This window comes from Vipera ursinii (assembly GCF_947247035.1).
Source record: "Vipera ursinii genome assembly, chromosome: 7".
NCBI classification, from domain to species: Eukaryota; Metazoa; Chordata; class Lepidosauria; order Squamata; family Viperidae; genus Vipera; species Vipera ursinii.
This window is the reverse complement of record NC_139521.1, coordinates 71402492-71427290: the sequence shown is the minus strand read 5'-3', so window position 1 is coordinate 71427290 and position 24799 is coordinate 71402492. Positions and strand designations below refer to the sequence as shown.

The following is a 24799-nucleotide window of genomic DNA, read 5'->3' as shown; positions in this document are numbered from 1 at the left end:
GCTCGCGCGTGCGCCGGAAGGCCTAGCTCGGCCGGGGTGGTTGCCACGACGTCGACGAAGCCTCCCTCTCCCATGGCCGGGACTCGCTGGGTGCTGGGCGCGCTGCTCCGCGGCTGCGGCTGTAGCTACAGCACTTGCCGCCACACCGGCGCGGCCTGCCTGCCGCTGCGGCCTTCCTTTTCTTCTTCTTCTTCGTCGTCGTCGTCCTCGCCGCCCTCGCCCTCCGCCGGCGCCCTCGGCCTTTGCGGCCGCCGCCGCCTCCTGCTCTTGCTCGGGGCAGCCACGCAGAGCCGCGGGGTCGCCAGCTCGGCCGGGCCGGTGCCCGGCTTCGGCTCCTCCTGGCGAGGGTCCTTGCTAGCCCCGCCCCTCGCGGGCCGATGCTACAGCCAGGTAGGCCGCGGGGGTCGCCTCTGCGGGGGGGGGAGGAGAATGCCCCCTTTCTCTCCCTCCCCCTCCCTCCCTCCCTCCCCCCTCTCTCTTTCTCTTCCTCTCCCTCCCCTTCCCTCTTCCTCCCCCTCCCTCTCTTTCTCCCCCCTCTTTCTCCCTCCCTCCCCCTCCCTCTCTTTCTCCCTCCCTTTCTTCCTCCCCCTCCCTCTTTCTCTCCCCCCTCCCCCTCCCTCTCTTTCTCCCTCCCTTTCTTCCTCCCCCTCCCTCTTTCTCTCCCCCCTCCCCCTCCCCCTCCCTCTCTTTCTCCCTCCCTGCCTCCCCCTCTCTTTCTCCCTCTCTTCCTCCCCCTCCCTCTTCCTCCCTCCCTCCCCCTCCCTCTCTTCCTCCCCTCCCTCTTCCTCCCTCCCTCCCCCTCCCTCTCTTTCTCCCTCCCTTTCTTCCTCCCCCTCCCTCTTTCTCTCCCCCCTCCCCCTCCCTCTCTTTCTCCCTCCCTTTCTTCCTCCCCCTCCCTCTTTCTCTCCCCCCTCCCCCTCCCTCTCTTTCTCCCTCCCTTTCTTCCTCCCCCTCCCTCTTTCTCTCCCCCCTCCCCCTCCCTCTCTTTCTCCCTCCCTGCCTCCCCCTCTCTTTCTCCCTCTCTTCCTCCCCCTCCCTCTTTCTCCCTCCCTCCCTCCCCTTCCTCTCTTTCTCCCCCCCTCTCCCTCCCTCCCCCTCTCTTTCCCCCTCCCTCTCTCTTTCCCCCTCTCCTGCCCTCTTCCTCCCCCTCCCTCTTCCTCCCTCCCTCTCTCTTTCCCTCCCTCCCCCTCCCTCCTCCTGCCCCCCTCTCTCCCCCCTCTCTTCAATCTCCCCCCTCTTTTGCACCCTCTTCCCAGGAGGGGTCTTGGACTACAAAGCCCCTCCCCCCAGCCTCGAGCCTCCTAGAGACGGGTTGAAGGTCATGCGGAATGTAGCCTCCCCCCCCCCTCCCTGCTGCAGTCTCTGCCTATTCGGCCTCCTTCCTTTTCCCCACTTTTGAAAGGCAAAGGCTGGCAACATTGTATCCTTTCCCCATTGTATCCGCCTGATGGAGGGTGGGGGGGGTTGGGAAAATTAGGACACGCATACACACACACACAGAGTCCGCAATCTCTTTACGGAATAATTTGAGGGTGCAGAAAACAACCCCAAGCCCCACTTTTGGGGATGATTCTGGAGATCCTGGCAGATTTTTTGCTTTGAGGGGTGTTTTTCCACAGGCAGGCTTGGCTGAGCACGTGCTGCTAAAGTTGGCGTGTGCCGCACCTGCTTTTTCTAGCCGGCTTTGGCCAACTATTGATTAAATTGAGTAAATAAACTTGGGGCAGAATGGGGGGACTTGCTGTAGCTTCAAGACAAAAACAGAACTGTTTGTCGAGTTCTGGGACCCGCTTCTGTTTTTTTCTCTCTCTGGGTCCTCTTAGAAGTACTGGCCGAGTGACAACCTATTCCTAAATACTGTTGATACACACGCACACATACAGGTGCATAATACATTACTGACCGACAAGAGGATTTTGAAATTTAGGATCTGCCTCTGCTTTCTGGGTCATCTTGAGAAGCGTTACCAGGGTGACCACTTACTATTCCTAATTACTGTTGATTTGTGTTTGTGTGTGTGTACACAAACATAAACACATATAGGGTGCATAATACATTATTGACCTACAAAAGGACTTTGAAATTTAGGATCTGCCCCTGCTTTTTCTGTCTGGGTCATCTCTAGAAGTACTGGCAGAGTGATAACCTATTCCTAAATACTGTTGATTTTTTGTTTGGGTGTGTGTGTACGTGTGCATATATACCTACACCCACACATACACACGCATATATACAGACAGGTGCATTAAGGCGCATAATGCAATTCTACATTATTGGCATACAGAAAGGATTTTGAAATTTAGGATCTGGCTCTCGTTTTTCTTTTTGGGTCATCTTTAAAAGCTGTTGATTTTTTGGTTGTGTGCGTGCTTTTCAACCTTTTCACAGATTGTACCCCTTTTAGGCTGTGACAGTATTCGAGTGTCACTAGTGTTTAGCAAGGTGTCAAAAATCTGATGGCTGAAAATAAAAGGGGCAGGGTTTGGGGTTTTGCTTGGTTAGATTCATTTGTTGTTATAAAAATGGTTTGTTTGTAATATTATGGAAAAGTAAAAAGTTGAGGTTCGATGTCAGTGCTTCATTCTACTGCAACAGAGGAACTCTGTTCTTTTTCCCTTCTCCCCCTCACTTTTTCCCCCTTTTCCCTCCCCACTGTGTCCTCCTATCTGCTTTTCTATTTTTCTATTATTTATTCCATAATTTAATAAAATGTTACAAAGTAAAAAAAAAGGAAAAATGTGCTGGTTTTAATTTCTTCGCTGGTGGTTCCTTTGCTCTCAGGCCAAGCGGAGGACCGCGGGCAGTGCAGGTTGCCCAGAGCCCGGGGCAGTGGAGGGCAAGCGCCCAGCTCAGCCCAGACTTCCCCAAGGGGGTGCTTGGCTGCACTTAACCTTCTCCTTGAGGCTGCTTGGCTCGCTCTCCTTGGCCAGGTTGCTCGTGGTCTGTGCGGGAGGGCAAAATGTGTGGGTCAGAGGGAGGCCCACTCCCTCTCCATGCCAGAGGAGACCCGGCTTTGTAATCAAAGCATCCTCAGCGGTAGGATGGGAGACCACCAGGAGAGTCAGGAGGAGGGGACAAGGGGATGGCAAAAGGGCAGCAGGGCTGGTCGTGGGCAAGCACTAAGGCAGCAGTTCCCTCAGACCGACCTTCCTTCCTTCCTTCCTTCCTTCCTTCCTTCCTTCCTTCCTTCTTCTTTTTCTTCCGTCGTCCCCTCTTTCCTTCTTTTTTCCTTCCTTGCTCTCTTCCCGTCCCTTCTTGGATGCTCAAATGCAAAAGGGGAAAACGTTTCTCCACGCCTCCTTCCCTTGTGATCAAATGCCACTTTTGCGAGTAGTCTAGCGGCCACTTAAAAGGCCCAGAGCAAGCCAGGCCCAGCTTATCCCTTGCTTGCATTTAGTGGGGGGGGGGCGGCGTCCAGAGACGACAGTGCAGCCAAACTGTCAAAATGGTGGCTGTGATTGTTGGATCAGAGCTCCTCCCGTTTGTCGCATGCAACAGCTTTAGCGTTCAGGAGCAAGAGGTAGCTTGGTTGCTTAAAAGGGCTCTCTTGTAAGGACCCTGCCTTGGCCTAATTCAGACTGGAAATATAGCAAAGCAAAATATTTACACACACACACACACACACACACACACACACCGCTCTGCTTTGTCCTGTCTTCCCCACCGGAAATGGCTGTTGGCAACACACAAGGAGGGGATAGTTTCCTAAGAGCTCACAATTCAAGTATATACCCATGTTAACTTGGATTGCCAACAAAGTTTCAGTCTGTGACAAAAAAACAGAAGACAAAATTGCTTTCTCCTTCCAACTGGGGCATTTCCAGCCAAGTTGCCGCTCTTTCCCTGCTTTTTTTTCCTTTTTTCTTTTAAACCGCCAGAGGCTCCGGGCAGAGGCTTCACATTTTGACCTCTATCCCCTGTCGTCGCCTCTGCGTGGCTCTCGGCTGGCCTCTCCCAGACCTGTGCACGCGTGTTTGTGTGTGTGCGCGCGGGCGCGGGTCTCACTCTTGCAGCCCCGGGCCCTCAACAGACCCCTTCTGCGACAGCAGACTGCAAACTAATGAAAGCTGGGTTTTTCGGAGTACTTATTTCTTTCTCTCCACGTGGGGCCGCTTCCATAGCACCCTGCCCCCCCTTAGCCCTGTGGAAGGCTGCAAGAAGCTCCCATCGCAGCTTCTCTTATCTCCCCCCTTCTTTTCCTCCCCAAGGTCACAGCCTGGGGCTGCAAGGAGTGAGACTCTCCTATGCATGCACACACACACACACACAAACACGTGCACGGGTCTGGGAGAGGTGAAACGAGGGGGTGGGTGGGTCAAAATGTGAAGCCTCCTGCCCGGAGCCTCTGGCAGCTAAAAACCGTGAGAAGCGCTTCCTTCCTTCCTTCCTTCCTTCCTTCCTTCCTTCCTTCCTTCCTTCCTTCCTTCCTCCACACTCAGGAAGGGATGACGGGAGGGGGAGAGATTGCCAGCCCTGCCGATGGCCATCCCACACCAACGGGAAGCCCGCTGGCTGCGAGGCTAGGGCAGCGGGCGGGCGTGGCGCTGATCTACCGGTGGGGGCCATCAAAGCCGGAACACGCTCAGCCTTAGATCCACGGGGCAGCCCTGGCGTGAGCGAGCCCCTCCACCCGCCTCCTCTACCCCACCCCCTGGGGGTGCAGGGAGAAGGCGGCGAGCGCGGGAGTCCCGGAGGAAAGAGAAGCGCTTCTCTTGCCTTTTTTTTTCTTTCTCGGTGGTCAGCAGAGAGACCGGGTGCTCGCCGCCTTCTCTTCCCGTGCCCAGAGGGCGGAGCAGGGGCAGCCGCTCGCTGGCCCTTTCCCGCCAAAACCTCCTTTTATATCCTCTCCTCTCTCCCCCTCCATTTCAGGGCACCTCCAGCTTCTGGAAGCACCGATCAGCTGGAGCCCGGCCCTGATCCTGGGGCTTCTGCCGAGTCCCGACAGCCCTGCAGTTCCAGCTCTCTCTCCTTCCGGCTTGTGTGGCACTGCCGCCGCTTCAGCTCATTCCTCCCCCCTCTCCACCACCCCCACTTCTCTATAATAATAATAATAATAATAATAATAATAATAATAATAATAATAATAATAATAATAAAAATTTATTTATTTATTTATTTTATTTTATTGCATTTATATACCGCCCTTTCCCTGAGGACTCAGGGCGGTTAACAGGGAGTTAAAAATCAAACATACAAAAGTTAAAAACCAAGTTAAAAATATTAAATCAACCCTGTACTATTAAAAACCCCAATTAAAATAATTGTATTTGTATACCGCCCTTCTCCCGAAGGACTCTGGGCGGTGAACAGGGCAAACATACAAAAATACAAGAATACAAAAATTAAAAGAGATTAAACAGGGTGCCCAAAAGCTTACAGCAGTAAGTTAAAATACATTAAAACAATAATAAAAACCCAAACCCATCACCCATCAGGCCAGGCCGGCTTGTTCGAACAAGTAGGTCTTCAGATCGCGTCGGAAGGAGCGGAGGTCGGGTTACGCGAAAGGTTGCGTAACCACCGGCCGGGTGCGAAAGTACCGCCGGTGGTACGGGTGTCACCGGTTGAAAAGCCTTTTACGCTAAGGTGCCTAATACAATTCTACATTATTGACATTCAAAGGAGTTTGGAATTTTAGGAGCTGCCATTTGTTTTTTTTCCCTCTGGGTCACCTTGAGAAGCATTGGCAGGGTGACACCCTGTCATTCCTGAATACTGTTGAGTGTGTGTGTGTGTTGTGTGTGTGTGTGTATCACACAGGTACACATGTGCACACATACACATGCGTTAAGGTTCACAGGATGAGGCTGACAAGCATGAGTCCGGTATATAGCAGGAAAGGCGAATTAAAGGAAGCCTGATTTTGTTTTGAGAGCGGGATGGATTGGGGTCACGTGTGAGACGAATGCCACAAAATGGGGTCATTCTGATTGTCAAGAAATGTTTCAGAAGTGCAAAAAAAACCCAGCACACGTCGCTATCTCATCAAGTATCTGTGATATCTTTTTCCAAGATGGGAGTTCTGGAAATAGATGCAGCTGTTTTTTAGGGAGTCACAAATGGAATACTGCCTTTGCCCTCCTGTGAGTTCTGAAATACCTCTTCCGATTGAAGCCATGATGTTCATTTATATGCATTGCAGATTATGTAAATAGCTAAACTAGAAACTGGCCTTTATTCGTGAGAAACGTTTATCCTTCAAATTAGTATTTCCCCAGCTTCAAGGTAACTTTCATGTGAGTTACACTGCAACTCACAGAATTCCTAACCAAGAGCTCTGGAAATATAAATCCTCTGTAGTATACTAGGTTGGCAAAGTTCCTCATAACTGTTTTTATCTTATTCCTGAGTATATTTTCCTGTATGTTGCAGGTTACATATATGGCCCTGAAGACCTGCTTCTCAAGGCCATTTGAAAACAGCCAGATACAGTACATAGCGGGAAAAAAGAAAGCTTTAGAGCCGTGGTGGCGAACCTTTGGCACGCCTGCCACAGGTGGCACGCAGAGCCCTCTCTGTGGGCACGCGTGCCGTCACCCCAGTCCTAGGCCTTCAGCTGGGTTTTATAAAACCTTTTCACTGTAGGCCTCTGCCGCCATGTGCAAAAACAAAGGTTCAATCAATGAATCAATTTCAATTTCTCATGGGGGAAAAAAAAGATCTTGTTGTTGTGATTCAGGGTCAGCCTGTGGGTTCGGCAGTTGGGTTGGACGACTCAGGAGGAGGAGGAGGAGGGGGGTGTTGAAGAGCTTGCTGAGGGGGTTGGACAGCTTGATGAGAGCCCCCAGCCAGGCCCCTCTCATCTGGTCACGACGCAGACCCAGCTGTGTGAGCCTGACAGCGTGTATGAAGATGACCCACAGCTGGCCCTGTTCAAGGACGCCCGACGCAGGAGGCAGTCAATCAGGAGTAAACAGAGGAAGGCAATGGGGCTCCTCGGAAGGAGGCAGAGAGAAGCCACGCCCTGACCTGTATTTAAGGGGGAATGCGTGGGAGGGCTGGTTTGCTGAAGGCAACCGCTTGAAAAGCTCCTGTTTCTTGGTTCATGTCTTGTTCTATTTGTTTTAGTAGCAATAAATTTGGCAGGCGTAATTCCAGCCTCTTGCCTTCTTGTAAAAGGGGTTGTCCCTGCCTTTTCTGCAGGGCCAGTAGCAGGCTGGTACAGAACACTTGCAAAGTTGGAATTGATTGATTGAACTTTTTAGTCTCACCCAGTCTGCCCTTACCACCGCAGCCACGCCCACCCAATGGGCCATGCTCACCCAACGGGCCACACCCACCCGGGACCCGACGATATATAACTGGGTTTTGGGTTGCAGTTTGGGCACTCGGTCTCTAAAAGGTTCGCCATCACTGCTTTAGAGTAACTCTCCAAACAATAGAGTAACACTCTATTAGACCTCTGTGCTCTAGGTCAGATAGATTTCCATCCCATAATGTTAATTTCATCTGGCATCTCTTGCATCTGGAATTGTTTTGGGATACGTATGAGCCAGACTGGGATATTAGTTAAATTAGAAGTGATCTAATTAATGAATGTATCCTAATGTCCCTAAAGCCCGAATGTTGTTTCTTTTAATTTTATCCTATGCAGGGGGGGGAAAAAAACACCTCACCTTTATTTCATTTTTATCAGTCTCCTCAGTTAATTTAGTGTTGGGTTTTTCCAAAGAATCAACCTTTGTCCGATAAAAAAAAAGACATGTAGTAACTCTATGAAACTTAAGAATTCAACACAAACTGACCAAATTTTCTAGAGATTTGCCTCTTTACCTGAAATGTCTATTGAGCTCCGACATGACTAAAAGTACTTGGCAAAACCCTCGTTGGCAATCAGAGTGGTCAGACGTTTCTTGTAGCTGACCACCAGGTTTGCACACATCTCAGGAGGGGTTTTGTCCCACTCCCCTTTGCAGATCCTCTCCAAGTCATTACGGTTTCAAGGCTGACCTTTGGCAGCTCGAACCTTCAGCTTCCTCCACAGATTTTCTATGGGATCAAAGTCAGGAGATTGGGCCACTCCAGGACCTTAAATGTGCTTCTTCTTGAGCCACTCCTTTGTTGCCTTGGCCGTGTGTTTTGGGACATTGTCATGCTGGAATACCCATGCACAACCCATTTTCAATGCCCTGGCTGAGGGAAGAAGGTTCTCACCCAAGATTTGATGGTACATGGCCCCGTCCATCGTCCCTTTGATGCGGTGAAGTCGTCCTGTCCCCTTAGCAGAAAAACACCCTCAATGCATGATGTTTCCATCTCCATGTTCATTGACAGTGGGGATGGTGTTCTTGGGGTCACAGGTAGCATTCCTCCTCCTCCACAGAGAGTTGAGTTGATGCCAAAGAGCTCGATTTTGGTCTCATCGGACCACAGCATTTTCACCCAGCTCTCCTCTGAATCATTCAGATGTTCATTGGCCAACTTCAGACGGACCTGTACATGTGCTTTCTTGAGCAAGGGGACCTTGCGGGCGCTGCAGGATTTCCAATTGTGTGTTTCCAATTGTTTTCTCGGTGACTATGATCCCAGCCGCCTTGAGAACATTGACAAGATCCTCCCGTGTAATTCTGGGCTGATTCTTCACCGTTCTCATGATCATTGAAACTCCACGAGGTGAGATCTTGCATGGAGCCCCAGACGGAGGGAGATTGACAAGTTATTTTGTGTTTCTTCCATTTGCGAATAATCGCACCGTTGTCACCGTCTCACCAAGCTGCTTGGCGATAGTCTTGTAGCCCATTTCAGCCTTGTGTAGGTCTACAATCTTGTCCCTGGCATCCTTGGACAGCTCTTTGGCGTTGGCCATGGTGGAGAGTTTGGAATCTGATTGATTGATTGCTTCTGTGGACTTTGATTGATTGCTTCTGTCTTTTATACAGGTAACAAGCACTCCCTTTAAGAGAGTGCTCCCAATCTTAGCTCATTACCTGTATAAAAGACGCCTGGGAGCCAGAAATCTTGCCAATTGATAAGGGATCAAATATTTATTTCACTCATTAAAATGCAAATCAAGTTATACCTTTTTAAAAAAATGCGTTTTTCTGGATTTTTGTTGTTATTATTCTCTCAGTGTTCAAATAAACCTACCATTAAAATTATAGACTGATCATTTCTTTTGCCAGTGAGCAAACGTACAAAGTCAGCAGGGGATCAAATAATTTTCCCCCCTCACTGTACACTGTTTAAACAAATGGATTCTGGACAGTCCGCTAAACTCACAGCTTGTTTAAACCAAGGTTGCTGTAAAATATTACAGAATTGGTTTTATTTCTCCAAAGTAAACATTTCTGGGTTTTAGCATCCATCCTTAGGCTTCTGCCTTCTTGTTTCCCACATGTTGCAATATACTTAGAGATTCATATGCAGCAGTAGTCGCCAAAATTATAGCGCTGACCAGGATTCATTGTGATTAATTGCTAATAATGATCACTATTTGAACTATGGTGCTGGAGAAGACTCCTGCGAGTCCCTTGGACTGCAAGGCGATCCAACCGGTCAGTCCTAGAGGAGATCAACCCTGACTGCTCTTTAGAAGGCCAGATCCTGAAGCTAAAACTCAAATACTTTGGCCACCTAATGAGAAGGAAGGACTCACTGGAGAAGAGCCTAATGCTGGGAAAGATCGAGGGCAAGAGAAGAAGGGGACGACAGAGAATGAGGTGGCTGGATGGAGTCACTGAAGCAGTAGGCGTGAGCTTCAATGGACTCCAGAAGATGGTGGAGGACAGGAAGGCCTGGAGGAACATTGTCCATGGGGTCGCGATGGGTCGGACATGACTTCGCAACTAACAAACAACAACACAATGATCGCTATTACTAGAAAGGCAGTAGAAATTGCCCTTTTGATATCCCTGAGTTTTTTCAAGATGTGTGAGAATATTAAATTTCTGTGAAATTCCTCAACAGGGAAAAAGGCCTTGAGCCTTTCTAAAGTTTTAACCTTAAGACTTATTTACTTTTTCAGCCTCTGCAGCTTCCAAGAGGATCTGTATTATCTTGCCACTTCCACAAAATAACAATTACAAGATTTTTTTTAAAAAAAATCTCTCTCTCTCTCTTCGCAGGACCCCGAGTCGTCTTATCACTTTCCCCCAGAATACGAAATCACCGCAGAGGAAAGCGAAGGGGAGAAGGAAGTGCATCTGATTCGGGCCCAAGGCCTGCCGTACGACTGCACCGAGGAAGACGTCCTCAACTTTTTTTCAGGTAACGTCATGGTCCCGACGGGCAGCCATTAAAGGCCACCAGCTCTTGGCGCAAAACATATTGTGTTATGCTTCACGTCTATTTTGTGGCGTCCGAGGTATATTTTTGTGACGCCACGGTTGATGGCCGTTTCGGGCTTTGCCGTGGAAAGTTGAAAGAGAATTGGACCTGGTTCGTACTTGGAAGGAGACCGCCGGGGTATCCCTGGGTTCTTGCCAGCTGCAAGCAGCCAGATCCATTCATAAAAGGTCCGAGTCAGAACACTTTATTGGGTTCTGCCTATATTGCAAGTATCTCCTCAGACTGCTCGCCTTCCGTTGGGAACAGTCAGATCAGGTTTCATGGCACTTAGGAGCCAACAGATTTATACCTCCTGCAGCAATGCACAGGCTACTTCCCCACTTGACCCTTCCTCCTTGTCTGACTGGGAGCTTCCCAATAGTCATTGGTGGGAAGTTGAAGAATGGGGCACCCTGGAAAAAGCCAAGGCTATAACCAAGATTAAAAGGGCTATTTATTTATTTATTTATTTATTTATTTATTTATTTATTTATTCATTTAAAAACCTACAGTTGCAAGCAGAGTGAATAGATAGATAGATAGATAGATAGATAGATAGATATTGATATATATTGATATATATATTGATATATATAAAAAGTATCCCTCAACATATTTTGCAAGTTTAGAAGTGGTTGAATGAGAGGCTTTTCCACGGATAAGAGCCTGACATTAATTACCTAAAATAAATGAATGCATGTGTTTATACTAGACCAGGGGTAGGCAACCTCGGCTCTTTTATGACTCGTGGACTTCAACTCCCAGAATTCCTGAGTCAGCTATGCTGAGGAGAAATGGAGAGGTTTCCATGCTGGCTCAGGAATTCTGGGAGTTGAAGTCCACGAGTCATAAAAGAGCTGAGGTTGCCTATCCCTGTACTAGACCCACACCTACATTTTAACCAAAAAATTTTTAAATAACATGTTTTGATTAAAATTAGTGAACGTTATCCTGTGATAATTTATTTATATTCCACCTTTATTTTTTACAAATAATTCAAGCCGGCTAACATATCCAATGCACCTTACTCCTCCTGTTTTCCTCACAACAACCCTGTGAGGTGAGTAGGCCTGAAGGAAGAGTGACTAAAAGTCACCCAGCTGGTTTTCATGGCTAAGGTGGGACTAGAACTCACTGTCTCCTGGTGATTGGCCCAGTGTCATCCAGCTGGCATTCATGGGTGGGATTAGAACTCACAGTCTAGCCCTGGTGCCTCAACCACTAGACTAGGGGTCTTCAAACTTGGCCCTTTTATGACTTGTGGACTTCAACTCCCAGAATTCCTCAGCCAGCCATGCTGAGGGAAGAGAGAGTTTCCAAGCTGAGCCAGCGTGCCTGGCTGAGGAATTCTGGGAGTTGAAGTCCCCAAGTCATAAAAGGGCCAGGTTTGAAGACCCCTGCACTAGACCAAGCTGGCTCTTGAGATATTGAGAGATTATAGAAGTTTTGAAAGAGGGTTGGGGAATACCAAACGCAAAACATCCAAATACATTCCAGTTTATTCGTCTTGTGTGTGGGGGTGTGTGTGTGTGTGTGAAAAGAAAGTTGTCTCGTGTCACCATTCACCGGCTTGCTGACTTGCTAGGGAGCAAGATCCGAAATGGCGTGGAAGGCATCCATTTCCTCCTGTACCGAGACGGCAAGCGCAGAGGAGATGCGATCGTCGAACTTGAGTCGGAACAGGATGTGATGAACGCCTTGAACAAACACCGGAAGTACCTGGGCCAGCGCTATGTGGAAGGTACTCCTTGCGAAACGGTCCCCCCAAAAAACCCCTTTGCCTGATCGTGACACGTTTTTAAATAAATTCGCCGGTCCCCCCCCCCTTTTATTTATGATTGTGCTTCTCTTCCCAACAGTTTTCGAAATACATAATAAGGATGTTGACGCCCTAATGAGGAGCCTGAAATTCCGTTCAGCGCCTGTAAACAATGATGGGGTGGTACGACTGCGTGGTCTGCCCTACCGTTGCACGGAAGTAGATATAACGGAGTTCTTTTCAGGTGAGACCCTCCCTCTCTTTCTCTCCCCCACCCTCTCTCCCCCTCCCTCCCTGTCCCCATCTCTCTCTCTCTCTCTCTCTCTCTCTCTCTCTCTCTCTCTCTCTCTCTCTCTCTCTCTCTCTCTCTCTCTCTCTGCATGTGTGTGCATTGGACCATTGAGGTGTCCCTGAATGATTTAAGAACTTGATTGTGTGTTAAATGAACAGCTGCTTGGATTTCTTGAATGGGCAGGAAAGGTTTGCATAAAGGAGATAGTATAAGGGAAAGAAAAAAGAAAAGATAGAATCATTTTGAGAGTTTATTTATTTATTTGACTCGTCTGCCACCCATCTCTCCTAGCACTTACTCTGGCCATCTTACAGACATTAAAAGCCAGTAGAAGATTAAAAGAATAAAAGCCAGTAAAACGTTAAAACCGTAAATAATAATAATAATAATAATCTACAATTATAAAAGATGCGGAGGAAGGGAGAAAGATGCAGATGGGAGGAGGCAGGGCCTTGTCTTAATCTGTTAACCACTTCCAGACCAATGGCACCCCTTTGGGGCCCTTGGCGAACTGACAGAGCCACATCGTCAGGCCCATGGGAAGACACCTCAGGGAGGGGCATGGTGTGCCAAAGGTCAGGTACCATAGCAGACCAGGCTCTTCTCTTGGACCCCGCCAGCCGTAATTCATCAACCAACAAGGTCTGTAGCCTGCCCCTTGAGGTGGCTCAGGTGGGGTGGGCCTCTCCCATTGGGATGAGACAGTTCCTCAGAAGCCATGACTTGCTTTTGCCCCAAAGATGCGTTTTCAAGAGGCCACTGGACTTGTTTTTTTCTTTGAAGACCTTTCTCTTCTCATCCCAGAAGCTTCTTCAGCTCTGACTGGATGGTGGGGAATGGAAGGATTTATACTCCTTGCAGACGGCTGGCCCTTTGCCTTGAGGCCACCTGGAGGCTTATCTGTGTCCTCGGGGTCACCTGAGTGGTGCAAATGGGTGCGGAGCCTTCTTGGAACTGCTGAAAGGACTGCGTTGTAGAGTGGAGATAAATGATGTCGTATCCCTCCCCCTCTGTTGACACAGAGTTTTGACACAGATGGCCTCTTTGACCCCCCTCTTTCAAACCAGCGGTCCTCTCCGTCCAAAATGTGGACTTTGCCGTCTTCGAAAGAGCGGCCTTCGTCTTTTAAATGCAGATGGGCTGCTGAACCTTGCCCTGGTGGGTTTGTTCTCTTAGGTTGCGCCACGGATGACTGAGAATCTCCGTAGGCGAATTGCTTTAGCCTTTCTGAGACAATAATTTAGAAACTTAAATCGGCTTGCACCCTAACGTCCGTGCCGAGCTTGGCATTTGAAGGCAGGTTTGATCGCTCGGGGGGGACAAAAACAAAAATAACGACGACGCACAACGTTGAGATCATCCTACTTAAGACAAATGTGAAGGTTGTACTGTGTGGCAGAGGGTCTGCGCATTTTATTTCCCGTACCCAGCAAATCGCAAGATGTGCCTTTTTTGATGCTCTGGCTGAGTCTCCTGACGTGCTGCAAAATGGCTTCTCTTCCAGGTTTGACTGTACAGGACATAGTATTTGTCTTTGACTACGACGGGAGAAGGAAAACAGGAGAGGCTTTTGTGCAGTTTGCCACGCCGGAAATGGCTAACAAAGCTTTGCTGAAGCATAAAGAAGAAATTGGAAACCGGTAGGAAAATCACAGAAAGGGGTCACTTTTTAAGAGGGAAAGGGCGGCCATTTTCTCACTTGCACATGAGGCAAATAGTCTGTGGTTTCATTTTTAATATGAGTTGGCTCAAAGGGTGGGCAGGTGTGTGTGTGTGTGTGTGTGTGTGTGTGTGTGTGTGTGTTTCGCTACCTAACTTTATTTTGCAATTGTTTTGCGCTTCATAAGCCAAAGCGTGCCTGAATAAACCAGGTTTCCCTTGATCCCAACTTATTTGTTTTCCGGTCTGGGTTTGGGACCTTTGACAGAAAATTCTGATGTTTCAACTGAGCTTTCGTTTATTAAAAAAAAGCTGCTTTGATAATTGTCGTGGTCTAACTCTTTCCCTTTCAAAAAAAAAATACTTTCTAGCTATATAGAGATATTTCCGAGTCAGAAAAGTGCAATTCGAACACACAGTGACTTTTTCCGATATAAGAAGATGATGGCATCGACGGTTCCAAAACCGGGTTCTGAAAACATTTTTGAGGAAAGCAAGTTGAACGAGGTCTCGAAGGCCAGCCCGGCGTACGAAAATGAAAAGAAAAGCGGTGAGCGTAGACCTTATGGGTAGTCCTCTACAGCAGGGGTCCTCAACCGTGGCTCCTTTAAGACTTGTGGACTTCAACTCCCAGAATTCCTTAGCCAGTCATGCTCAACTTTAAGGCTTGTGGACTTCAACTCCCAGAATTCCTCAGCCAGTCATGCTCAACTTTAAGACTTGTGCACTTCAACTCCCAGAATTCCTCACTCAGTCATGCTCAACTTTAAGACTTATGGACTTCAACTCTCCTGGCTGAGGAATTCTGGGAGCTGAAGTCCACAAGTCTTGAAAGTTGCCAAGGTTGGAGACCTCTGTTCAACAGGCTCACTTAGTGACCGTTTGAGGTTACAACGGCTCTGGAAAAAGTGACTTTTATGACCATTTTTCACACTTAACGACCATTGCAGCATCCCCATGGTCCTGGGATTTACATTCGGACACTTGACAAGTAACTCACACTTAACGACGGTTGCAGCGTTGTAGGGTCGTGCGACCTTCAGACAAGCAGAGTCCGCGGGGAAGCCAGGGTGACTGAACCAACCGTGTTACTAAAATTTAACAACCGCAGCGATTCACTTCACAAATGTGGCCAAAAAAAATATTTTAAAAAAAAGGGGGGGGGGCAAGGCTCACTTAACAAATGTCTCATTTAGCAACATAAATTTGGGGGCTCTGTTGCGGCTGTAAAATGGAGCACTGCCTGCATTTGAAGTCGGCTTCCTAGAAACGTAGAAAACTAACAGCAGAAAAAAGACCCAGTGGTCCATCAAGTCTGTCCTTTTGAATTTTTGTTTGTTGGTTGGTTCTTGTCTAATTAATTAATTAATTAATTAAAGTTCGCCATACAGTCAGACCGATAATTCAGGCTGGATTTGCAGAAAAAGACTCAGTAGTCCATCAAGTCCGTCCTTTTCAATTTTTGTTTGTTCTTGTTTGTTTGTTTGTTATGGTTCGCTGTACAGTCAGACCGATAATTCAGACTGGATTTGCCATTTTTGTCTGCCTATCTAGCCCTTGGAGGTAGCGTCGCAGAATGAAAGCTGCTGCGAGTAAAACCGTCTTTTGCAATTGACTTGAGGGTGAAGTTGTCAATGCCAATGGGGTTCAAGTGATGCTCCATTTTGCTATTTTATTACGGTCTGTCGCGCAGTCAGCCAGATGTCTAGACTGTATTTGGCATTGTCACCAACCTTATACAGTCCCTCCCAGGGACCTGGGATAGGCAGATGTGAATGGTTGATGGTGCTGAAGGTATCGTGACTGTTCCACGTAAAACTACCTTTTGAGATTGACTGAGGGTGAAGTTGTCAACGCCGATGGTGTCCCAAGTGGTGCTCCAGTTCTTTTGGGATTGCACCCAAAATAGTTCTTAGTACTAGTACTACCGTGTTTCCCCCCCCCAAATAAGACCCTGATTTATTTATTTTTGGCCTCCAAGAGAGGCACCAGGCCTTATTTTCGGTGTGTGTGTGTGTCTTTTCCACAGTCTCACCTCGTGGCGGTGGCACAAGACAGCCCTGCCGAGCCAGCCCGCTTCTTCTGTGGCCGAAGGAAATGCCTTTGCCAGCTGAGAATGGAGCTTCGGCCTGCATTTGGCCGTCAGAGGCCTTCCGGAAAGATCTTGCAGCCGAGAACCGAGCTACGGATTCAATCCATAGCTCGGTTCTCTGCTGCAGAGGCCTTTCCAGAGGGCCCCTGATGGCCACCTGGCCTGTAGAAGAAGTGGGCCGGCAAGGTGAGGCCTGACTGCAACAGTAAGCGGGTACAGGGGGCCGGATGGGGCAGCTCCACCCCCAGCCCAGCCCTACCTTGAGTTTTAGACATGCGCCTTGCCCCAAAACTTGGGCTTATTTGGGGGGGTATTAGAGGGACGCAGTGGCTCAGTGTGTTAGGACGCAGAGCTTGTCAATCAGAAGGTCGGCAGTTTGGCGGGTCGAATCCCGAGTGCCGCGTAACAGTGAGCGCCTGTTACTCGTCCCAGCTTCTGCCAACCTAGCAGTTCGAAAGCACGTAAAAATGCAAGTAGAAAAATAGGGACCACTCCGGTGGGAAGGTAACAGCATTCCATGCGCCTTTGGCGTCTAGTCATGCCGGCCACATGACCACGGAGACGTCCTCGGACAAGCGCTGGCTCTTCGGCTTTGAAACGGAGATGAGCACCGGCCCCTAGAGTCGGAAAAGACTAGCACGCGTGTGCTGGGGAACCTTTACCTTTACCTTAAGGCTTATACTGGGTCCACCCCCCCCAAAAAAAGTTGGTTTATTTTCGGGGTACATCTTACTTTTCAGGGAAACAAGATATTATTAGTATTGGTGCTGCCTACCTTTGCTTTCTTTTGCTATAAAAGGACTATAAAAAGAATGAATTGGACATAGATATAATTTGCAAATATTTGTTTTGCTGTCTCGACTCTACAGAGGTTTATAGGCAAGGATTTGAAAAGCCCCAGGAGGGGACTGAACTGGGAAGCTTCTCGGCCCCTTTCTTTGTCCACCTGAGAGGAATGCCTTTTCAAGCAACAGCGCAAGATATCATACAGGTATGTGGTGTGTGTGTGTGTGTGTGTGTGTAAGTAAGGTGGTTTCAAACATCCTGAGCAGTCGTGAGTGGGGGAAAAAAGGCCCGTTCTCAGCCTGGATTTCTGATGTCTTAGTCAGCCATTTTGAAAGTTGCAAGTAGGTCAGATTAACATTAAGCTATTTACAGAAACTACCAGCTGTCGCGCAATCGAAATTTAGATGAAAATTCAGCAATTGGCATGTACTTAGGAGGGTTGCAGTGTCCTGGGGTCATGTGATCAACTTTTGCAACCTCCTGAAAAGAAAAGCCAAAGCGGGACCCAGATTCGCTTAACAGCCGTGTAACTAACTTAACAACCAGAATGTAAACTGACAGCAAACGGCACTCCTTACTAGCACTGAGGATGTTACCTAGTTTGAGTCATGAAACATCTGCAAGAAAACAAGCAAGCTCAGAGAACACCAAGGACCCCACAGTCCTCCTCCTCTTCCTCCTCCTCTCTGCAAACCCCCACCCTCCCTTCTAGCACTGAAGATGTTACCTAGTTTGGGTCATGAAACATCTGCAAGAAAACAACCAAGCTCTGAGACTCTAGAAAGAGTACAGAGAAGAGCAACAAAGATGATTGGGGGACTGGAGGCTAAAACATATAGGGAATGGTTGCTGGAATTGGGTATGTGTAGTTTAACAAAGAGAAGGGTGAGGGGTGACACGATAGCAGTGTTCCAATATCTCAGGGGCTGCCACAAAGAAGAGGGAGCCAAGCTATTCTCCAAAGCACCTGAAAGCAGGACAAGAAGCAACGGATGGAAACTAGTCAAGGAGAGAAGCAACCTAGAACTAAGGAGAAACTTCCTGACAGAACAATTAACCATTGGAACAACCTGCCTCCAGAAGCGGTGAATGCTCCAACACTGGAAGTTTTTAAGAAGAGACTTGACAGCCATTTGTCTGAAATGGTATAGGGTTTCCTGCCTTAGCAGGGGGTTGGACTAGATGACCTCCAATGTCCCTTCCAACTACTACTACTACTACTACTACTACTACTACTACTACTACTACTACTTCTTCTTCTTCTTCTTATTATTATTATTATTATTATTATTATTATTATTATTATTATTATTATTATTATTATTATTATTATTATTACACCAAGGACCCCACAGTCCTCCTCCTCCTCCCCACATATTCACTCCCTTCTGGCGCTGATGATATAACCTATTTTGGTCATGAAATGTCTGCAAAAAAACAACCAAGCTCAGACAGCACCAAGAACATCTCAGCCCTCCTCCTCCTCCTCCTCCTCCTCAAACCTCCGCCCTCCCTTCTAGCACTGATGACGTTACCTAGTTGGGTAATGAAACGTCTGCAAGTAAGCAAGCCAGCTCGGAGAGCACCAAGGAAGCCCCTCCTTTCAACCCTGAGCAACAGATATTCTCCTTCATTGGTAACAACTTTCCATTGCTAAGCAAGACGGGTCTCAAGTGAGCTTTGCCCTATTTTATGACTTTTCTGGTCACCGTTGCTAAGTGAATGAAAATTTTGGGTTCAGTTGTAAGTCGTCGGTCAAGGATTACTTACGGTTTTAGAAGTTACTGGCTGAAACGTCTTTCTTTGAACTTTCTAGTAGCTTTTTTTATCACAAGGAAAGGGATGAGTGCGTGAGAGTGTTAATTAAAAGTGCTTGCCTGAGAAGTTGATTGCCAACGCTTGAGCATTTATATTATATGGGTCCAACATTTCAGCATCTGGCTTATGATTCACGGTCAGTATTTTTAATGCTGGCCTGTGCTTTGATAGTTAACTTGATACTTTTACTTACAGTTTATGTCACGTTGATTAACTAAACCGTCCTGGGTTTTCGTTCTTCTGTTTTGTTTTGTTTTTTTAGTTTTTTGCTCCCTTAAAGCCTGTGAGGATCACAATGGAATATAATTCATGTGGCCAAGCGACCGGAGAAGCAGATGTACACTTTGAAACGCACACAGACGCAGTTGCCGCCATGGCCAAGAACAACTTTAAAGTCCGTAAGTACCTCTTGCCAATTTTTCACAGGTTTGCGGGGTTTGAAAAGCATTTTCTAGCAGGACTATACATTTTTGAACAAACCAATGCCAGGAATATGGATTTCCTAAAGGCAGGTGTTAGTCATAGCTAATAGCTGATAGAGATTGCTTCGAATTAATTTTTCATTTATTGTAGGTAGGAGAACTGCTGGGAAGGCAGAGTTAAACGCATCATCAGTTTAGAATCACTGTGTTGCCACAAGCTCTGCAGGTCCCAACCCCTCCTGAATTCCGTTGATCCATACAGGTAGTCCTCAACTTACAACCATTCGTTTAGTGACTGTTCGAAGTTACAATGCCATTAAAAAGTGACTTATGACCATCTTTCACACTCACAACCGTTGCAGCATCCCCATGGTCAAAATTCAGATACTTGGCAACGGGCTCGTATATATGACGGTTGCAATGTCCTGGGGTCATGTAAATCAACTTTTGCGACCTTCTGAGAAGCAAAGTCAGTGGAGAAACTATATTCACTTAGCCATGTTATTAACAACTACAGTAGTGGCCAGAATTGTGGAAAACCTTTGGGAAAAGTGTACAGTAGAAATGCCACCTTTGGTTAAGTTTCCACCAATTTTCCTTCTAATGTCTTTATAACTGTAGCCTTGTTCACTTAATAATACTATTTTACATCGCTTTCTGGGCAACCAGCCAACTCTTTGCACCGTTACTTTAATTTTATTACGTTTTACAAGCTCACTACATGAAAGAACGCAAAAAAAAAAACCCAACCGACTTGATAGCCATCCCATCACACTGACAAATGTCCTCCTCTCGGCTTCAGTACAGTATATCGATAACCGGATCTTACTGGGATCTGATTGGCTCATTGCCAAAACAAGATGACAACCCGATTGGCTCTCTCAACACTCGTGCTCATTGGCGACAATCAGATGAAGGAAAGCTACCCGATATACAACCTAAGCAAGTTGTGGTTCCTTTTTCTGGTTAGTTGGCTATAACATTTCCTAGAATACAGTACAGATAATTGAACAAACTTTGTTGCATTACATTCTCGATTAAATTATCTTTCCATTGATATATAATTTTATGGTATTACAAAAAAGGGCGGGGTTGTTATTAGCCATCCAACCTCAAAAATACACTTTTCCCAAAAGGTTTCCACAATTTTGGCCAACTACTGTATAGTGCAGGGGTCGGCAACCTCGGCTCTTTTATGACTCGTGGACTTCAACTCCCAGAATTCCTGAGCCAGCTATGCTGGCTCAGGAATTCTGGGAGTTGAAGTCCACGAGTCATAAAAGAGCCGAGGTTGCCGACCCCTGGTATAGTGGTTCCCTTCACAGCTGTGGCAAGAAAGAGTATAAAACGGGGCAAGGCTCACTTAGCCCTTGTCTCGCTTGGCAACGAAAATTTTGGGCTCAATCGTGGTCCTAAGGCGAGGGCTGCCCGTATCTTGCCCCAATTTAGTGCTGAACTTTCAGTTTACCAGATTTCCTATATCAGTGGTGGCGAAACTATGGCACGCGTGCCAGAGGCGGCACTCGGAGCCGGTTCTGTGGGCATGTGCACCATTCCCCAGAGATGGCAACTGTCCGTCTTCAACCAGCTGCCTGCTAACTCGCCGAGGCCCCATGTGGCCGGATGCATCCCGGCATGGCTGATTTCTCCCCCTCCGTCCCGTCCCTCCTGGCCTTGCATGGTCTCTTTTTCCCAGGCGCGACCCACTGCGTCACCTCCTCAGCTGTTGGCCAACCATCCATCTCAGAGGCGGCTTCTTTGAACTGTTGGCGGGCTGCGGAGCGCCAGAGTGCGCCAGTCGAGGGGCCGGCAGGCTGTGGCTGCTGACGTACACTGTCGGCCCCCATGCGCTCGCTGGCCTCTGTGTGCGGGGGCCAATGGTGTCAGGCAGCAACTGCCCCGGTCCCTGCCTTGCCCCATGGCAATGGCACCCCCGCCCTGCCTCGCCTCACCCCACAGGATGAGTCTCCTGCCTACCGCCCCACCTGCCAGAGACCTCCTGGAGCTCCCCCAACCTTGCCCACCCCCCACAGGTGTCCCTCCCCACGAGCGACATTGAGGTGACCACACCCACCTTGGCCACACCCACACAATCTTCCATGACCACCACAGCCACACCCACCCAGTGGGCCACGCCCACCTGGCACCCAGCGATAAATAAGTGGGTTTTGGGTTGCAGTTTGGGCACTCGGTCTCTAAAAGGTTCGCCACCACTGTCCTATATACAGACTTCAAACAAATAATCTGTGCGGCAGCCTTACGAATGGCGCCGATTCTTTGTGCCTGACATTTATCTTCTTTTATTTTGCAGAGCATAGTTATATTGAATTATTCCTGAATTCGTCACCGAGCAGAAAATAGAGCAGTCTACGGTAGTGGTATAATTCCCAAAGTTGAGGTGAGTTCATTGGGAAATTTGTGGCAGGGATGCAATGGCTTCCCGCAGAATGTCTGAATTCTTGGACAATTAGGGTTTTTGTCAAGCTGGCCCATTCAAGGTGGCTTTGGAGGTGATAACTTTTCTATTGTTATTAATTCCTGATATGCTGAGACATACTTTTTCTAGGAGACAGTAATTGCCAGATGATGATGGTGATGATGTTGGAAGGGACCTTGGAGGTCATCTAGGCAGGCAGCCCTATACCAGGGGTAGGCAACCTTGGCTCTTTTATGACTCGTGGACTTCAACTCCCAGAATTCCTGAGCCAGCATGGCTCAGCTTGGAAACTCTCCCTTTTCCCTCAGCATGGCAGGCTCAGGAATTCTGGGAGTTGAAGTCCACGAGTCATAAAGGAGCCATAGTGCCCCCATGCTGGCTCAGGAATTCTGGGAGTTGAAGTCCACGAGTCATAAAAGGGCCAAGTTTAAAGACCCCTGGTTTAGTGTATAGGCCAGGGGTAGGCAACCTTAGCTCTTTTATGACTCGTGGACTTCAATTCCCAGAATTCCTAAGCCAGCATGGCTAAGCATGGAAACCTCTCCCCCTCAGCACGGCTGGCTCAGGAATTCTGGGAGTTGAAGTCCACGAGTCATAAAAGGGCCAAGGTTGCCTACCCCTGCCCTATACCATTTCAGACAAATGGCTGTCCAGGCTCTTCTTAAAAATTTCCAGTGTTAAAAGCATTCACATCTTCTGGAGGCAGGTTGTCAGGAAATTTCTCCTACCAATTGCTGCTGGTAACTGAACTCTCTATAAATGTGACTTCTCAATGGCCAATTTCAAACTAAAAATTGTTTGGACCAAGAGAAACATATTATTATTTTTTTAGGACTTAACTTTTTTAATTGCTTTAATTTTTGAAATGAACGTAAGAAATGGGCTAAAAATAGTACATGTTCAGACAGGTTTTCTATAAGGCGAGCATGTTAAAGGTAAAGGTTCCCCCGCACATGCGTGCTAGTCGTTTCCGAATCTAGGGGCCGGTGCTCATCTCTGTTTCAAAGCCAAAGAGCCAGCGCTTGTCCGAGGACGTCTCCGTGGTCATGTGGCCGGCATGACTAGACGCCAAAGGCGCACGGAACACTGTTACCTTCCCACCGCAGTGGTCCCTATTTTTCTACTTGCATTTTTACGTGCTTTCAAACTGCTAGGTTGGCAGAAGCTGGGACGAGTAACAGGCGCTCACTCTGTTACGCGGCACTCGGGATTTGACCCGCCAAACTGCCGATCTTCTGATCGACAAGCTCAGCGTCCTAACCCACTGAGCCACCACGTCCCTAAGGCGAGCATGTTAACTGGGCTCAAAATTTAATGTTCATGTTGTTCTCTAATCCGTGGCTGTGTGACAACCTATCTGTTCACATTTATCTTCCAGTAATTACCTTTAAACTGCTACTTCTTCAGGGTTTTGCAGTCCTTAAACCTGGAATAGAATTGGGCTTTTTTCCAATTATTTTGCGTAGTTTCATTCTCCTATTGAGGAATGTTGTTTGGGACACAAGCTCAGATCCAGGCTGCTATCTGAGCTTTGTTCTGTTTAAGTAATTAATTGTTAAAATCAGAACCCAAATTTATTTGATTTAATGGGAACTAAGTGACTTGAATCCATTGACTAAAGTTACATATTGCAATAAGTAGTTAATTATTTAACTGAGTTTTGTCTGGATTTGCCCAACAGACTAAGCCTGTCAGCCTTCGTTTACAAACGTTGGTTGGTTCACAGGAGATTGTCTCAATTTTTCATTTTATAGTGTGAGAACTAAAGAGGCTTTCATAAGGAAAGCTGTAAAATAGCCAGATTTAGAACATCATTAGAGAACATGTATTCTGCTAAAAGAACCAAAAGCTTGTGTTAAAATTAAATACCACAAAGGAAGTATGCGTGATACAGGTAATCCTTGACTTATGACCACAGTTGAGTCTTACAATTACAGTTGTAAGTTGTGATTAAGTCATTATGCAGAACTTCACATGACTGGACCCAGTTTTACTACTTTTTGCAATGGTTGTGAAGCAAATGGTTCAGTAAGGAGCTTTTATTTGCTGGAAACCGGAATTGAACCCGTTCTCTAGCAAAAACATAAATTGCAGTCTCGTGATCATGGAATGCTGCAAACAGCCATTAAATGTGAGCCAGTTGCCAAAATGTGATCACATGACTTGGGGGTTGATTGTGTGGCTGTTGCCACTTCAAATCTGAGTCACAAGTACCCTTTTCAGGGATCTGTCGTAACTTGGACTGGTCACGAGTTGAGGAACACCTATACTTTATTGCGTCAACGCTTGCAAACTCTCTGACCTCAACTCTTACAAACTCTTTTTAAGAACAGAAAATTTGTACTAGGTCACAGTCTGCATTTCAGAATCCTCAAAAGAAAGGCCGACCGCTTGATACTCCTTTAGGAATGTCATTTGACTGGCGTCCTTGACTGCTTATCCTCAGGTGTGGGAATTGGCCAGTGTTCCTCTCTGTTCATTTGCTTCTGTTCTCTTTTTCTCCACAGATAAGCTAAGATGCTTTTCATCTGCACGTTCCTAGAGCTGGACTATTATTCCCGTCACACCCCACCCACCCACCCCGAATTGCCTTTCCAAGAAAATCCAGCGGCTGTGTCTGAAACCCTTACGAAACGGTTGTGCGGGCTCTGTTTTACGTAAACCAACATTAAAGTTGAACTGTACTTAAATTTGCTTCCTGGTTGATTGGGAGCCAAGCCGAGAGGGTCCCACGCAGCTTGGCTTGTCAGTTCTGATCGTGCCGATGGAAGTGGTCCTTTCGTTTCAGAACATCTGGCTAACAAAGCCAACTCAACCATTAAATGGTGAGAGGGGCCAGGCAATCCCTAGCAGAGAGAGAACTGTAGGACATTGTGGCCATGTGCCTGCTCAGCCATGGTACATTTGGGGAAATGAATAATGTTTGTGTCAAACTTGGTAGGAGCAGGGCTTTGAGACAGGAACTTGGAAGGAAAAGCTGACTAGACACCACACGGATGCAACTACATGCATGAAAGAAATGTGTTTCTGAAGGGACCTTCTGTTGGGGGTATCCAGCTTTGGCCCCTGTGGACTTCAATTCCCAGAATTCCTCAGCCAGTCGTGCTTTAAACTTTTAAGCCCTGTGGACTTCAACTCCCAGAATTCCCTAGCTAGCCATGGGGACTGGGGAATTCTGGGAGTTGAAGTCCACAAGTCTTACCAGTTACCAAATTTGGACACCCTTGTTCTAGATTGTCACGGGCTCAAGAAGCTGCTTTAGATGCTA

At 47.5% G+C, this 24799-nt stretch overlaps 1 protein-coding gene across 2 annotated transcripts; it reads left to right on the top strand.

Annotated features, from left to right (window-relative positions):
• Positions 1-24221, top strand: GRSF1 (G-rich RNA sequence binding factor 1). 2 transcript variants are annotated; one of them, XR_014493014.1, is made up of 11 exons: positions 1-390; positions 10065-10206; positions 11852-12007; positions 12126-12269; positions 13822-13957; positions 14348-14526; positions 16938-17059; positions 18935-19070; positions 19246-19356; positions 21406-21492; positions 24039-24221. XR_014493014.1 is itself a non-coding variant. In XM_083367174.1 (10 exons), exons 1-9 carry the CDS (start codon positions 73-75, stop codon positions 21453-21455), a joined length of 1383 nt encoding a protein of 460 aa, XP_083223300.1. In that variant the 5' UTR covers positions 1-72; the 3' UTR covers positions 21456-21492; positions 24039-24221. The 2 variants fall into 2 exon arrangements, 1 of the variants encoding a protein (XP_083223300.1); XM_083367174.1 differs by lacking the exon at positions 19246-19356.
• The last annotated feature ends 578 nt before the right edge of the window (positions 24222-24799 follow it).

Coding starts and splice junctions, on each gene's coding strand:
- GRSF1 (XM_083367174.1), top strand. CDS start 73: ATGGCCGGGACTCGCTGGGTGCTGGGCGCGCTGCTCCGCGGCTGCGGC. Junction 17,060..18,934: donor CAGCGCAAGATATCATACAG/GTATGTGGTGTG, acceptor TTGTTTTTTTAG/TTTTTTGCTCCCTTAAAGCC. Junction 19,071..21,405: donor CAAGAACAACTTTAAAGTCC/GTAAGTACCTCT, acceptor TTTATTTTGCAG/AGCATAGTTATATTGAATTA.